This window comes from Macrobrachium rosenbergii, chromosome 21 (genome assembly GCF_040412425.1).
Source record: "Macrobrachium rosenbergii isolate ZJJX-2024 chromosome 21, ASM4041242v1, whole genome shotgun sequence".
Lineage (NCBI taxonomy): Eukaryota > Metazoa > Arthropoda > Malacostraca > Decapoda > Palaemonidae > Macrobrachium > Macrobrachium rosenbergii.
In genome coordinates this window covers 44814273-44831761 of record NC_089761.1, presented here as the reverse complement: position 1 = coordinate 44831761, position 17489 = coordinate 44814273, and the positions used below count along the sequence as shown (strand labels likewise).

The window sequence follows — 17489 nt, the reverse complement described above, 5'->3', positions numbered from 1 at the left end:
CTTCGATTTCCATATTCACTCAATATTTCCCACTTTCTAGAGGTTATCTTCTTGCCAGTATTCTCCTCTTTCGATCTTTTCATGTCTCCATTTTTCAGTTCTTATCTCCCTTCTTTCCTTTATCTTTCTTTCTCTGACAATCATTTCACCTCTATCTTCTTATCTCTCACGACCTTGTTAACTGATGACCTTTCAGTTGCTCAGCTGCTCCTCTTCTTTTGTTGGTCGACTCTCTCTCTCTCTCTCTCTCTCTCTCTCTCTCTCTCTCTCTCTCTCTCTGTGTCTTCCAACATATCGGGCTTCATACTCTGTTGTAGACCTTCTTAGACTTTCATTTATCATCATTTCCTTATTTCCATTTTTGCTGTCTCTCTTTGCTAATCCGATCTATTTTTTAACGATTTTATGTGAAATGGACATAAAGAATTCGGATGCCCATGCAAATAAAAAGATGGAAACAACATAATTTTGAGGATAAATAGTGTACTATATATATATATATATATATATATATATATATATATATATATATATATATATATATATATATATATATATATATATATATATATATATATATATACTATATATATGTCTTATAATTGAAGAAAATTTCACTGCTTGTTAGGGCTGGAATTGATGTTCATGTCCAAACTTAGTGATGGGAGTTTTCTTGGAATAGGGTCCTTGATTTTTTGTTTTTTTATAATGAAGAGAAGTGACGGCATGACTGCTCAAAATAAACTCGGTTCTGGAGGATAAGGATGTCGACAGATTTAAGGAAGAGACAGGTTTTATTCGGGAAATACAGAGGCAATTAGAAAATCCCTCAGTCTGGAGGAATGATAACGCAAAAGTGGCAGGGGTTAGGGAGTCTCCTCTTGAATGCTCTGGCTTCAGAATTGTAGTCTACGGAGGTTCCTCAGTTAGAACATTTGTGCTTCTGCCGATAATGACAGTTGTCATATTAGTATCCCACGCTTCCTCTCTGCATCTAAATGTTTATTAAAAGATGAAATATTAATGATAACTACTGTTATTAAAAGATGAGATATTAATGATAACTACTGTTATGAAAAGATGAAATATTAATGGTAACTACTGTTATTAAACGATGAAATATTAATGATAACTACTGTTATTAAAAGATGAAATATTAATGATAACTACTGTTATTAAAAGTTGAAATATTAATGATAACTACTGTTATTAAAAGATGAAATATTAATGATAAAATTAAAAGTTGAAATATTAATGATAACTACTGTTATTAAAAGATGAAATATTAATGATAACTACTGTTATTAAAAGATGAAATATTAATGATAACTACTATTATCAAAAGATGAAATATTAATGATAACTACTGTTATTAAAAGGTGAGATATTATTGATAACTACTGTTATTAAAAGGTGAGATATTAATGATAACAACTGTTATTAAAAGATGAAATATTAATGATGACTATTGTTATTAAAAGATGAAGTATTAATGATTACTGTTATTAAAAGATGAAATATTAATGATAACTACTGTTATTAAAAGATGAAATGTTAATGATGACTACTGTTATTAAAAAATGAAATATTAATCATGGCTACTATTATTAAAAGATGAAATGTTAATGATTACTGTTATTAAAAGATGAAATGTTAATGATGACTACTGTTATTAAGAGATGAAATATTAATGATAACCACTGTTATTAAAAGATGAAATATTAATGATAACTACTGAAGTATGCCTTGTTCTGGCTGAGTATCAGCGCACAGAAGTAAAGAATCTTGAGTGAAAGCAAATGGCTTAGCACTGAATATCAGAAATGAATTTTTGGTCGTTTTGCCGAAGCTGCCTTTCGCATCAACAAAGGCATCAAGGCGAACGCTTTAGCAAATCATTCAAATTGGTAGCTAGTAGCGCTTGCTTGCAACAGGAACTGTATTTATCGCTTGTCTGACGTGCTGTTAATTTATATTATATGACTGTCATAACAAACTACGTTTTAGTTTTCTGAAAAGAAAACTGTTGTGCCGGCTTTGTCTGTCCGTCCGCACTTAAAAACTACTGAGGCTAAAGGACTGCAAATTGGTATGTTGATCGTTCACCCTCCAATCATCAAACATAATAAATTGCAGCCCTCTAGCTTTGGTACTTTTTATTTTATTTAAGGTTAAAATTAGCAATATTTAAGGTTAAAATTAGCCATAATCGTGCTTCTGGCAACGATATAAGCCATGTCACCACTGGGCCGTGGTTAAAGTTTCGTGGGCCGCGGCTCATACAGCATTATACCGAGACCACCGAAAGATAGATCTGTTTTCGGTGGCCTTCCTTATACGCTGTACAGAAAACTCGATTGCACCGAAGAAACTTCGACGCATTGTTTACTGGTTTTTTTCTTTGATGTGCGTATGTACTAATGTCGTCGAATATTTGTTTTATATTTAGAAGAGAACTTTCTTTTTTTTCAGGATTTTTTTAATCATCTACTTAGCTGAATTTCATGCTGTTGCGATTAAGTGTGAGACAATTCTTTAAAAGAAAGAGAAACAGAAATATTCTAAACTCTTATTCTCAAGACACATTTCATTACAATTCTAAGTTTAGGCGTCACTGACTTCTGTTGCTACAGTGCCTGTGCGTTCACAAGAGACAACGAAGGTGTTGTTGCTTGATAAAGCATTCCCTCAACATCCTCTAGAGAGTCTCTTGTGAATTTTGGTCTCGAATGTCATGCGTGAGCGGAATATCGCTGACATATTTGGTCCACCTATTGAGGATCGCAAGGTCGCGTCATTCGACTCCTTTTGCAAGTGGAATGGAATGTACCAAGCGCTGGGACCTACGAGGTCATTCAGCGCTGAGGGGAAATTGACAGCAAGAAGGTTTGACAGGTGTAACAGGAGGAAAAGCTCGCAGTTGCACTATGAAACAACTGTTAGAAAGGATGGAAAGAGAATAAGAACGGAATTACAGTAAAAGAAATGAAAAAGATTGCAGCTAGGGAGTCGAAAGGACGCTGCAAAGACCTTAAATAATGCCTACAGTGTACCACGTAAGGTTTACTGACGGCATTAACCCCCTACGGGATCCTTTTGCAAGTAACATGCAGCGTTTGTTGGTTACTCGGTACAAAGCGGAGATAAATAATGTATTTTGTCATTGAAAATGACGAAAAAGCAAAAACTGCATTTCTGAGACAATTATGGTCAGCAAATATTAGACCAAGTTTTGCTCAGTTTCTTTCTAGTTCACAAAAGTGCTTACAGTACTTCTCCATTTGTGAACAGAAGTGCAATCAACAGATTTGCTCTGGGGATCAATACAGTTTTCGATTCCCACATCAACAAATTCATCTGAACGTGACGCATCATAGCACAGAAATACTAAGAATATATTTTTATGACAAGATCTGAGGAATTTATTTATTTATTTATTTATTTTACCTACTTATTTATTTATCTTTCTTTGTGGCGTGTTTCAGCCGACGCCAATAACACGGTCACCGTGCCTCTGGTCAGAGAAGACAAGCAACGTTGGGTGTGGTCAGTGCTGGGTTGGGTTACCACTCAACATTTACCCCTTAAACATCCGCGGGGTGGGGAATATCCTTTGAAGGTAGCCGCCCACACGCCGCCCTAGTTCTCCCCCAGCCCCCGCCCTTCACAACTCATCTCAAAGGGGGGAAAAAAGGACTGGTTTATATTTTGTGGCAAGAAGGGAAAAATGTCACGATGACTCTGCAACAATAACAAAAAGCTACAGAGATTATAAAGTCATGGTCATCCTCTTTTGCTTAATACTCCTGCCTTTTTCCTCTATTCTATTCACCTTCCTTCTCATCCTCCTTCTTCGTCTTCGTCTCTTTCCTCCTTCTTCTTTCTTTTCCTTTCTTCCTTCTTTCTTTCTCCTTCTCGTTCCTTCATTATTCTTCATCTAATCATTTATTATTCTCTTAGTATCTCTTCCTTCTTCCTCTTCCTCCCTCTTCTCCTCTCATTCATTCCCCTCATCTTCCATCCGAGTTCCCCTTCCTTCTTTTGTTACTTCTTCTCCCCTTTGCCTCCTTACCATCGTTATCATCATCCTTAACGCACTATTAATTATTATCGTTATTACTTGTTGTTAAGAAAATTTTCTTGAATGCAGAATATGGTCTATAATAAAAGCAAATTACAATAAATAATTTGTCAATAATCATTACAAAGAAATCCATTTTCCAGTCTGTCATCTCAAATATCATTTGAATACGTTTGATATTACTTTTGATTTTACCAAAAGTCGTCGATACATTAGGTATATATATCGGGATTTTTTTCAGCGTCAAGCAAAGAATTAATCACTGCGAATCACTGTGAATTCTAGCAGGATGTTTTATTGGGATATTATGCAACGCAATTTCTCTCTCTCTCTCTCTCTCTCTCTCTCTCTCTCTCTCTCTCCCTTGGATTTGCAACTTCATTGTGATACATTACATCTCATACTAGACTCCTAAAGTCTGGTGCAAGATTCTACGCTTTGAATTTTGGGATAAGGGTTTAGCCCTGGCCTAAAGTATTCGGGATAAGGTTTTACCCATAGGCCTAAAGTATTTTCAGACAAATACTTCATGACTTTTCTCCAATGTTTATCTTTTGTTTTCAGTTCCAGTTCCTCTACGAACGTAAGGTATCATAGTTTTTAAATCCTGCAGAGTCGTACCAGAATTAAATCCACCCCCCCTCTCTCTCTCTCTCTCTCTCTCTCTCTCTCTCTCTCTCTCTTACAGAATCGGGGCTATGAGTTCAACTTAAAAATCAAATTATTTTTACTGCTATTACTGTCATTTTTTTCTCCAGATGATACCATTATTTATCATTACTAATTCTATTCATATTTTTTGGGTCGCGTCTGCAGTCACCTTTCGAAGTCGTGACCACTGTCACTGATAAGCGGGCATCCTTATCAGGTGGCCCGATCCCAGCCACCTTCCGCATTCTAAAAATAAACAACAGTGAAACCCGGAGGCAACGTTGTATCTGATACCCGTGATAACGAAAATAAAAGACCTACAACAACAACAACAACAACAACATTAACAAGATACCAAGCAGGATGTGATGATCTAAGTATATAATTCAATGACTTTGGAAAGCGTTATCTCTCATAGGGTTCTGAATTAGCAAAGCAACAAGCGCGTCACATACGGTTCACGTGTCCCTCTTTAAAGCTGTTTCCACAACGGGCGATGAAAAAAAGGATGTGGGTTTTTTTTCGTGCGCTTGTTTTTATTTTCCTTCCCTTGCTGCTTCTTTCGCGAGGGATGAAGCATGAAGTCTCAGTTAGCGTTGAGTGGTGTTGATGTCGGGACACGTCCTGCATTGGCCTTGAGCGTGTTTGCTTATTTATAACTTGAGGTCCCGGTTAGTCACCCAAGAGAGCCTCTTTTAGCGCGTTCTGTCAATCATTCTTTTTGAAAAACTTCTGCGCTTGAGGTCCCAGTTAGTCGTCTGAAAGATCAACAGATAAGATTTTCGCATAGCGCATTCTATTACTCATTCTTTTTGAAAAACTTCAACGCTTGAGGTCCCAGTTAGTCATCCGAAAGATCAACAAAAAGATCTTCTCGTAGCGCATTTTCTTAATCATTCTTCTTGAAAAACTTCATCGTCAATCGAATTTTTTTTAAGTATTTATCCAATAGAAAGTCTGAATTAAATCATGGGCTCCTTAACCGAATCCTGCGCCTTCGTGATCTTCGGCGCCTCCGGTGACCTGGCCAAGAGGAAGATATATCCTACGCTGTGGCTTCTGTGCAGGGACAACTCCATCCCGAAGGACACGGTCTTCTTCGGATACGCCAGATCCGACTTGACGAAGGACCAAGTGCGAGAGAGGTGCTCCCCTTTCATGAAGGTGAGCAGTGAGGACCAGGATTCCTACGAAGACTTCTGGAGAAGAAACCTTTACCTCAGAGGCTCCTACGACAAGAGGAGCGACTTCGAAACCCTCAACGAGCTGATAAACAAGACCGTGGGCCCGGGGGCGAACCGCCTGTTCTATCTGGCAGTTCTGCCCACGGTGTTCGAAAGCGTCACCTCCAACCTCAAGGGCTGCTGCATGGCGGGGGAGGAAGAAGGGGCGTGGACGAGGATCGTCATCGAGAAGCCCTTCGGGAAAGATTCGGAATCGTCGGATAAGTTATCCAGGCATGTGGCGTCGCTCTTTCCCGAGGAGGAACTCTTCAGGATTGATCACTACCTGGGCAAGGAGATGGTTCAGAATCTCATGCTGGTCAGGTGAGACGTTCTCTGAAGCTTTCAATGTTTACGTTGGTTTATGGGTGCATTCTGAAGCGTGCTCTTGCGCTTCTATTACTGTGTGTGACTGTCGAAGTTTACTCTTCTTGGTGGGCGTGCAAGATATGCATATATATATATATATATATATATATATATATATATATATATATATATATATATATATATATATATATATATATATATATATATATATATATTTATATATATATATATATATATATATATATATATATATATATATATATATGTATATTAAAATGGTATATTTCTATCAATTTTAAACAAAGTGTATATTTTTCATCGACACAGATTACAAACGTACATTTCTACCACATATTTTTAAATGGTATGTATATTCTTTATCGATCTCTATCTAAAATAGCTGAATTTTATCGTTAATACATATGTTATGCCGTAGTCTCATGACATTAATTTTAGAAGAAATTACGTGAACAGAAGTAGGCATGTGACGACAATATATGAGAAAACGTTTATATATATATATTTATATATATATATATATATATATATATATATATATATATATATATATATATATATATATATATATATATCATGCACTCATAACTTTATGATCTCTTAGGTGGCGTAAAGTTCATTATCATGAATCATAAGTTATCTGAAGGAAAGTTACGTTACACTGTTGCAAAACAATTAAACAATAAAATATAAAAACTATTTATTTATTTTTTTTTTTTTTGCAATTATAAGCTCTGTTCTCTCACTTAATGCATTGCTGCTTTTTACATGAAACTATACAATATGCTAATCCGCTTTATATTACTTCTAGAATATGGTTATTTTTCATAACGAAAAATGAATAAATTTTCTTATGTATTTCTGTCTTAAACTCTTCCATCTAGAAGTCATTTTCGATGTATGTAACATTTATAATGGTTTTATTTAATCCCAGGTTTGATATCAGTATTATATTGTCAAAATACCTCAGATACGTATAATTCATGTTTTTGTAACACAATATTAACAATTTTAGTTTTATTTCTGCCAGGTTTGAAAACTATTGTGAAAATTTGTCTGTCCCTCTGCATTTTTTATTTTTGCCCTCAGATCTTAAAAACTATTTTAGATGGCTGCAAATTGGTATGTTGATCATCCACCCTCCAATCATCAAACATACCAAATTGCAGCCCTCTAGTCTTAGTAGTTTTTATTTTATTTAAGGTTAAATTTAGCCATAATCGTGCGTCTGGCAACGATATAGACCAGGCCACCACCGGGCCGAGTTTCATGGGCCGCGGCTCATACAGCATTATCGGAGACCACTGAAGGATAGATCTATTTTCGGTGGCCTTGATTATACGATTAACATAAAACTCGATTGCGTCGAAGAAACTTTGCGCATTTTTTACTTGTTTGTTACTTATTGTCAGTCACAAATGTTTAATGAATTTCGTATAAATTTAGAACAAGTGTGCACCCCTCATAGACAGAATACTGCAAATAAAATGCTGTAATTAGTCCAGTCTCTCTCTCTCTCTCTCTCTCTCTCTCTCTCTCTCTCTCTCTCTCTATATATATATATATATATATATATATATATATATATATATATATATATATATATATATATATATATAAACTCAAAAGCAACCATTCTATCACTACCAATTGATAGGATTTGGATGGTGTGTATACCCAATGCAAATTGCCAGTACTTCTAAATTTCCCTGAATTATCTGCTTCTCAATATCTCGAGGAAGTGTACATTCATACATAATTACTTCATCCTTATACGCTTAAACACACATTCTGAACAAAGGTCTTTTTTTCAATCTGGCTACTTTCTTACGATAGGAGTTTTTAGTCACCTGGAAGAAGGCGTGATAAACCCGAAGAGTTTATCACCTAGTGCCGTACCGGGTTGTCAGAACTCGAAGAATCAGGTAAGAAATATTTCCTACCTAGCACACCTGAGAACTGAGACCTTCTTAAACGAAGCCCCATTACTTAATACTAAAAATGGAACTGTTATACACTAAGAATATTTCTATATAAAACAGTGCAACCACCGATATACCCGAATGCTTTAGATTTTAATGACTAATCTGCCCCTAATGATGCCAGTGGTTCTCAGTCTTTTTTTTTTTTAGTGATGGCACGGTAACTAATGTAATCATTACCGTGGCACCATTTCTTCACCATCCCACCATATGGCTTGAATTAACTTCTTATTAAATGAATAAAATTATTACCCGTACTCAAACCAAAATCAGCACGCCGTACATGCAGAAATATACTTTACAAACACAGAGCATATCAAAAGAATTAGATAGACATAATTAGAGTAGACACACTGATAATAATGATATGAAGACTTCTGCAAGCTTTTTTTTTTTTTTTTACAAATGTTCATTGAGATGATCCAGTCAAGACCAAATTCATGACAATCTTGCGGCACCCCTATATAGGCACTGCCTGTGGCACCCCATAGGGGGGCCACAGCACCCAGTTAGAGAATCACTTTCAGTCGTTAGCAATGTAATCACGCAATTATTCTCTCTCTCTTCCCAATGTTAAATACGATTTTTATGCATGCAATTATCTTTAGGAAACACATTTGCCACCTCCCTTGCACAAAAGCGTCCTGTCAGTTTGCTGAGAAGATAAAGAGTACAAGGGCCCTCTGGGCTATAATCGCTGAATTAAAAATTCTTGAATAAGATGATTTTTTCCTTACTTGCTACAGACACTGCGCAAGTGCTTGCTATTGTGTTGCATGCGATGTCTACCCGGGCATTTGATCTAGATCAACACGCAGCGGGTAGTCAATGGATAGTTTGCATACTTTGTATACATTTTTTCTGTGTTAACGGTTTAGCCCTTCACTTTGAGAGAGAGAGAGAGAGAGAGAGAGAGAGAGAGAGAGAGAGAGAGAGAGAGAGAGAGAGAGAGAGAGAGAGAGAAGTATAGATTTCAGGGGATGTAGATTAAGCCAACAGCCTATTCCTGCACTTGGAGAGAGAGAGAGACCTTACAGACCTTTTACAGACCTTACAGTTCGTTCGGGTTGCCCCAGGTCCCTCAGTGTGAGGCACCTCTGATGTCTACCAGAGAATTGCTAATGCATCTTCCGGTATATTTTGCATCTTCCAGTCTTGGATGGTCTGGGATGCAGCTTAGATATTTGTCGAGCTTATTCTTAAACACATCTACGCTCACTCCTGTTATGTTCCTCAGATGAGCTGGTAGCGTATTGAGTAGACGCTGCATTATCGATGCTGGTGCGTGGTGGATTAATGAATTAGAGAGAGAGAGAGAGAGAGAGAGAGGGAGGTTTAGATTTCAGGAGATGTAGATTAAGCCAACAGCTTAGTCCTTCACTTTGAGAGAGAGAGAGAGGTTTAGATTTCAGATGTAGATTAAGCCACCAGCCTAATCTTGCATTTGAAGAGAGAGAGAGAGAGAAGTTGGATTCCAGGGAATGCAAATGAAGCCAACAGTGAAAGGAGGTCTGCTCTGTTCTCGAACTGGTACTGAATACAAACAATTCCAGGGCGTATACAAAGGTAACTTAAAAATATAACTTCGGTTTTTGCTCTCAGAGGCCTCATATTATTACACAATGACTGGGATGCTACTAAGACCGCAACAAAGTATTTGTTTCATCTAATTGATTCTGACTGTATTGCCATTTCACAGTGATATAGTCTTTATTTTTACCCATTTTATCATAGTACCAGGTAAATGGAACTTGCGTGAATGACCTGGTACAGTGGTTCTCAACCGGGGGCCTCATCAATTTCCGGGGGGGGGAAGGGGCGAGTCCTAGGGAAAATTAAAAATTCTCTAATTATATTCGTTATTCTCTTAACACGAGTCGCCACGAAACAGCGTGAAGTGTCTCACTAATTCATTTCCAGAAGAATAAAAACACCTCCTCTCTTCGACTTTTTTTTATTTTTCTTTAAACCTACGAGGGATTTTTACTCCTAGATGCAAAGGGGGGGCCGTGGAGGGAAGGACCAACTCTTAGAGGGGGCGTGGTAATAAAAGGGTTAAGAACCACTGGTCTGGTAGAAACCTTGCCTCTTACTATAACAGGAAATACAATCATTCATTTGATTAATCGTAATTATAGCCTTTGTATCTAAAATAAAATTACTTCCTTAACGCTTAATCTGGCCTTCACTCTCCTGTAAATTGAAAAGAAAGTTGAAAAATTCTTTATTCACAGCACTGCCATGATGAATTATGAATCATTCTGTACATATAAGTATCTGTAACAACCTTCAATTGTCTCGAAAGTGTAAGAAAGACAATACGCTATCCACGTGACGTGTGGTCGCCATTCATGTGTCTGCGACCACAGTCACGTGACCCCTTACGGAAAAATGTCCGCGTCAGAAGAGAAGTTTCGCGTCATGTTCTCATAAAGCAAACTGGTAATTTAATGCCCGTAGATTGATGTCTGGTGTTATGGTAAGAACTCGTAATCTTGTGCCCGTAGGTTTGTGACTGGAGCCAGCGCGCATGCGCAAGTATTGGTAGGAACTCGTATTCTTATGCCCGTAGATTAGTGACTGGAGTCAGTGCGCATGCGCGATTATTAGTAGGAACTCCTAATCTAATGTCGGTAGGTTGGTGACCGGAGTTAGGGCGCATGCGCGATTATTGGTAGGAGCTCTTAATCTAATGCCCGTTGACTGATGACTGGAGTTTTGGCGCATGCGCGATTATTAGGAAGACTGGGGAAGGAGCCATGTGATTCTTAACGGCAGCGTCTGCAGAAATGATTTAGCTGACTTTGATTCTTATTAGCCATGGAATACTACACTGCTTTCAGAATAGATGAACGTGATTCTTCGATTTAAGCGGTGGAATATGGGCCTAAGAAAAGGTGACTTGATTTTCAGCCTAAGTCGGATTCGTGTTTTTTTTTTTTTTGACGTTAGAAAATTCTTCTTTCTCTGAGTACTTCTCGGTTATTAATGAAAAGTTTCGGCAAATACGGATATGCGCAATTGTTTTATGCAGTAGAGGCATATATTTCGAAAAGAAAAGTTTTAATCCAGACCACAATATCTCTCTGAACTCTACTTATAAAAATGAGGCATATATTTGGAATATGAACCGAAAAACATAGCCATATTTGTTATAGTGGAGTTGAACTGAAAAAACAAGCTATATTTATAGTTGAGAAGTCAGAGAAATAAAAGTTTGATACAGTTAAGTAATACTAATAATGATAATGATAAAGAAGAGATTAATTTAAGAGCATAAAGTATCCAAAACAGTCTTTATTTAAGTGGCTTTCCGACTTTGAAAACTGCAGGAAAAAATAAGCAATACATTAAAGGAAAATGCTTCGAATATTGTGTTCAAGCACCTTGCTTAAGAGAGAGAGAGAGAGAGAGAGAGAGAGAATATACATTTTAGGCAGAAGGCCAGGTGCTGGACCTATAGGTCATTCAGCGCTGAAAGGAAAATTGAGAGCAAACGGTTACAGAGGAAAACCTTACAGTTGCACTGTAAAACAATTGTTAGAAGAGGGTGGAAAGTAAGATGGAAGAAAGAGAATATGAAAGGAGGTACAGTCAAAGGAATGAAAGAGGTTGCAGCAGAGAAAGAGAGAGAGAGAGAGAGAGAGAGAGAGCGGAAGCAATCGGGATTATTACCATCGTGACAGAATATCTGGTAATGAGACTAAGTTTTCCAGGGACGTGATATGGAGTAGTTTTCACTCAGGCTGTAATTGAAATGCGTTTTCAATTATCTGAACTCTTTAGCACAACTCGTAGATGAGATTTTCTATTTTTTTTTTATTTTCAATTTTCAAATAAAGATAGGAGGACATAATATATGAGATAAAAAGACTTATCTGGCATTTATTATTTTGGTAAGTGTTATATGTCTTTATTTACGCAAATATTTTTGGATATGAAAATGCCACTTTCTCAATTTAAAGCACCTAAATGCTATTTTCAAATGCAAGAATAATGTCCTCCTTTTTTTATTTATTCATTTATTCATTAATTCATTTATTTACTTATTTGTTCATTATTTATTGCAAAGAAGGAACACAATTAACAGCTTTTCGTAAAACGACTTCGGAAAGTGAAACAATAAAGGTTATCAAACGCCCGCCATTAAAATATGCAGTATCTAGTGTATTATGTAATAAATCTTCAAAAGAATATCAAATACGCTACCAGTGGTACCTTGGTAACAATGACGGCACTACTCCTCTGCGGGGATAACCGTGAAGGGGGGACGATACATTCCACTTACAGGAAGCAAGGCTATACAAGCTATAAAGAACAGAAGCAAGGCAAGAATTCCAAAGCTTGGAGAGCCAGTTTCAGGAAAGATGGTTTTGCTTTGCATTTCAGTTATATCTCCAACAAAATTAACTTAGACGATGAATTAAAAGAATATCTCGGATTCCACTCAGTAATCAATAAACTCAAGAAGCCTTATCAATCGATGCATTTCAAGGGCGAACCTTCCATCAGATATCGAGTCTTGACATCAGTCGGATCTGATTATATATACTGTATATATATATATATATATATATATATATATATATATATATATATATATGTGTGTGTGTGTGTGTGTGTGTGTGTGTGTGTGTTTGTGTGTGTGTGATTCAGTGGTTACCAGTCTTACCTCAGCAGCTAATCCCAAGATAGACCTTGGGAGAAGGACAAACAACTTAGGCCTGTTTCATTATAAATCCTTTGTGCTTCTGTTAACCTAAGCAGTGAATTGTGCATCCGTTGACAGTCGACTGCAGTGGGTTGCAGTTGGGATGATAAAGGTCGTTGAGCTAGCAGCCTCATTCCCCAAGATTACCGAGTACCTAAAGGTTAAATTTAGTCTTAACCATTTTATTAAACACACACACACACACACACACACACACACATATATATATATATATATATATATATATATATATATATATATAGATTACATATGAGCCTTGCAACAGACCATACGAATCTAAAGTTACCTGCAAGAAGTCCCAATAAATACCGCAGAGCCACCGAGGCTAAGAGTAGGTTATTGGTCTAACTTAGAATCCGGATTAACTTTTGTATCAAGAGTCCAGATGATAATTGGGACAATAAGAGAGAAAGGAGTGTCTTCCATCTTTATAACGAAAAAGAAAGGGAATAAGAGCGGGTAGCCTAACCTATATAAACTAATGCCACTTTTAATGAGAGAGAGAGGAGTACACGCTCGCTATAACTGTCTCCCTTTTCCGCGCATACTTTTAGTTTCCTTGCGATGTTTGAATACTCAAACATAAACAAATGAACAGCATAAGAATATGAAAGGAAACGCTTTAGGAACATTTGACAAATAAATGATAAACACGAAAGCAAATAAACTTGAAAAATACAGGCCATTACGAACAGCGTGTTATTAGACCAAATACTGCGATGCAACGGCTATTCCGTATTGATCTTGGTGGAGAGAACGGAGCACGGCCATTGTATGGGGAAACAATTGAGAAGGACCGCCTCACCCTCTTGATGCTTCGGATTAGCGTGTAAGACCCCTTTTATTGCTGCAGAAAAGTTTAAGCGTCTATATTTCTCTCTCTCTCTCTTCTGTGTGTGAGAGTGTGTTATTAAAGAATACTTAAAAAAGTATAAATAAATAAAAAAAGGACCACTTATTTCCTCTATCAAGATTCTACTTCACTTTATTGTCTCCATTGTGTTTTGTTCGTGTTAGCAACTGAATATAATGTAGCGATAAAATAAAACTCGTAAACACAATAAAACTGAATTAATTAAGGTGAAGAAATACTTGATTAACACTGTTAAAAATATCGCAGATATTTGCAGTCATCTAAGCTGAAAAAGCTCTTGAAAAATTTGTTTGCTGTAATGATTCCTGTGACTAGTCTGACACACACGATATATATATATATATATATATATATATATATATATATATATATATATATATATATATATATATATATATATATATATATATATATATTGGATTGCCTCTTGATGAGTGTGCAATGTACCGCTACGGAACTTCCTGGAATAAGCTTTTGAAAAATGCATGAAGCGTAGCAGATTTCAGTCATGCTCTCCGTCAGCGCAACTCTGAATAGGTTAGACTTCTTCATTTCAAGTTGCAGGTGGTTTTTACAATAATTCGCTCTGGTATACGTTACCGGAAGATGGTAATCCTCTTTACGCAATGAAATTTGAAAGCTCCTACATCGCAAATGGGCTTTTAAATACTTGTTCTTCGTTATGATATTCAAACTACTGATGGAGATGGCATTAGGTCTTGTGGTACTTTGAAACATTTTCATTTTCATTTTGTTTACATGCTCAAAAACAAACAAAAAGTCTTACGTAACCCAACAATTCCAAAGCATTCACTAGGAATCGTGAGAATTAGGAAGAACACGAAATCCGTGAGATTTAGAGTACAATAGACGTTGGAATACTTGCCAGATATCGCTAGAAATCTTATGTAACAAGTTTTGCATAACTTTGGACATCTGGGAATTCGGTTTTAATTAATTATAAACTTATTAAGAATATTCTTATGGTTAAAAAATCTCAGTATACATAAAGGCTTTTCTTTTGGATAAAAAAATTTGCAACTTAATCTCAAATTGGCAATGACTGCACAGCTGACATGGGTGAGTTCTCAATACAACCTGAACGAGTTAGTATTCGATGTCAGAAGTTCCTTAGCTAAGCAAGTGATAAGAATTTATCAGAGGAACTTCCGCCAAGCTGGGTAATACCTGTTTAGTGTGCGGTGTAGTGACAGGAGACCAAGGAAGTCTTGTAAGTGTCGGCACTCGACGATCAAGCGACACGATGCCTAGGCCACCTTTAGTAGCCAAGAGCGACTCGGCGGGAGCGGAGGAAATGTTGTCCTTAATCCGTCAAAGTCTTAAGTCATGCAGGACTCCCGGCGAGACCAACTTCGAAGCATCGACCCCGCACATATTTGTTGTGATGGGTGCTTCGGGTGACCTTGCGAAAAAGAAGATTTACCCGACTTTGTGGTGGTTATATAGAGACAGACTTCTCCCCGAAAACACCATGTTCGTAGGATATGCACGCTCCGGACTGACAGTGGAACAGATAAGGGAGAAATGCACGCCGTATATGAAAGTCAAAGACGATGAGCAGGAACGGTACCAGCAGTTCTGGGCTGTCAATCACTATGTTAAAGGTTCCTACGACACGCGCCGGGATTTCGAACTGTTAGACCAAGAAATGATAAAGGTCGGCACCGAAAAAGCCAATCGCATCTTTTATCTGGCACTCCCTCCTTCTGTGTTCGACACTGTCACGTCCAATGTCAAGTCATGTTGCATGGCAAAGAGCGGCTGGACACGTGTTATTATCGAGAAGCCCTTCGGCAGAGACTCCGAATCGTCTGCCAAACTGTCCAACCATCTCTCGGCGCTTTTCAGAGAAGAAGAAATGTACCGCATTGACCACTACTTGGGGAAAGAGATGGTGCAGAATTTGATGTCACTCAGGTATGGGAATGTTATTGTCTTAGTGCCTGTTTACTTTTGTATACTCCTGTTCGTAAAGACATTAAGTTGTTAGTTAGTTAACACCCCTTCCATCTGTTAATTAAGAGTGGTTAGTTATGTGCTTGCCTTGTTCCCGCGTAACGAATAAGTACCGTCAATATAACTTTATGAATCTTTAAATACGTTGTCGAGCGTGTTTACATATTATCAAATGTTTTATTACAGTACGTGCATTAGGTCTAGTGACAGTTTATTCCACATAGATCTATGATTTTGGCAAGGACATGGCCCTTTTGTAACAGTTATTTTACTGGTAGAAGTAGAGAATTAATAATGTCGTTTGGTTTGAAATTACATCACAAACTTGAAGCTTTCGTTGTTAGGCCAAATTTACAATTAATGTTAATAACCCCAAGTCTGGTAACTTAACCTCAGGGAGCTCAGTGGAAATTTAGCACTTCGTTGCATTTCCTTTCTATATTCAGTGTGTCCAGCGAGATAAAAATTCTCTCTCTCTCTCTCTCTCTCTCTCTCTCTCTCTCTCTCTCTCTCTCTCTCTCTCTCTCTCTCTCTCTCTCTCAATACCTTCACGTGGCCATTCATTTTATCTCATAAACGTATTTATTGTTTTAAACTCGCTAAATGCTTGTTTTAAATTTCTTAATTACGTAATGTAATGAATTTTAGTGCCAAACCATACGAATTTGTTACAAAAATATGGTGTCTTGTAGAAATTATGGTATAAAATTTGATGGTGCAGTTAATACCGTTGTTGGTACAGTACAGTAGGCTCAATGCAAATCGGGAGTTTTTTTTTTTTTTTTTAGCTGAGGCATGAAGAGCCTCAAAATTGTGAGTTGTTTGTGTCTGTTTTTATAGGGTAAATTTATTAATACAGTGGTATATTTAGTACGGTATCGTAAGAAAAAAAAACGAAATGCTATGCACTTAACCACAGAATAGAATGATCAAATGGGAAAAAGGGAAGATTGAAGCATATATATTTATGTATATATTTATGTATATATATATGTATATATATATATATATATATATATATATATATATATATATATATATATATATATACACACACATAGGCCATATATGTGCCTGTATATATGTACATATGAGCTTTTCAGTGAAACATGCCAAGTGTAAATTAAATTAAATACTTTGGCCCAGGATGTGTTTCAGTCGAGAAACATGCCAAGTGCCATTTTTCAAATATAATAATTAAATTAAAAACACCTATGGCCCAGGGTGGCGCTTGGCATGTTTCTCGACTGAAAGACTCATATGTAAAATATATATTCCATATATATATATATATATATATATATATATATATATATATATATATATATATATATATATATATATATATATATATATATATTTATTTATATATATACATACATACTGTACATATACACCCCGGTCAGGGAGTGCCCAGCGGGGAGGTTGTGAACCTAGTTGGTGTATGAGTCTAACTAGACCAAACCGCAGTCACGCTTTTCATACCTGTGAGATTCCTGAAAAGGAAACTATAGCATCATCGCCACTCTGCTTGACGTGAAAGTAACAAGACACCCTGGGCATGGGGTTTGCCCATTTTTACCATGTCTTGATGTTGCAAAAATAAGACCGAGAATGAATC

The 17489-nt window shown here is 36.8% G+C and overlaps 2 protein-coding genes across 2 annotated transcripts in view; both read left to right on the top strand.

Annotated features, from left to right (window-relative positions):
• Nucleotides 1-5554: 5554 nt before the first annotated feature.
• LOC136850107 (glucose-6-phosphate 1-dehydrogenase-like) lies at nt 5555-6283 on the top strand. The gene has a single exon (XM_067123655.1). It carries the CDS (start codon nt 5702-5704, stop codon nt 6281-6283), a length of 582 nt encoding a protein of 193 aa, XP_066979756.1. The 5' UTR covers nt 5555-5701.
• An 8675-nt stretch (nt 6284-14958) lies between these two features.
• Nucleotides 14959-17489, top strand: part of LOC136850106 (glucose-6-phosphate 1-dehydrogenase-like) — a 67964-nt gene continuing 65433 nt past the window's right edge. Inside the window, exon 1 of the mRNA XM_067123654.1 lies at nt 14959-15829. Within this exon, the coding sequence (XP_066979755.1) occupies nt 15156-15829 (674 nt within the window). The 5' untranslated portion in view covers nt 14959-15155. The remainder of the gene's footprint in view (nt 15830-17489) is intronic.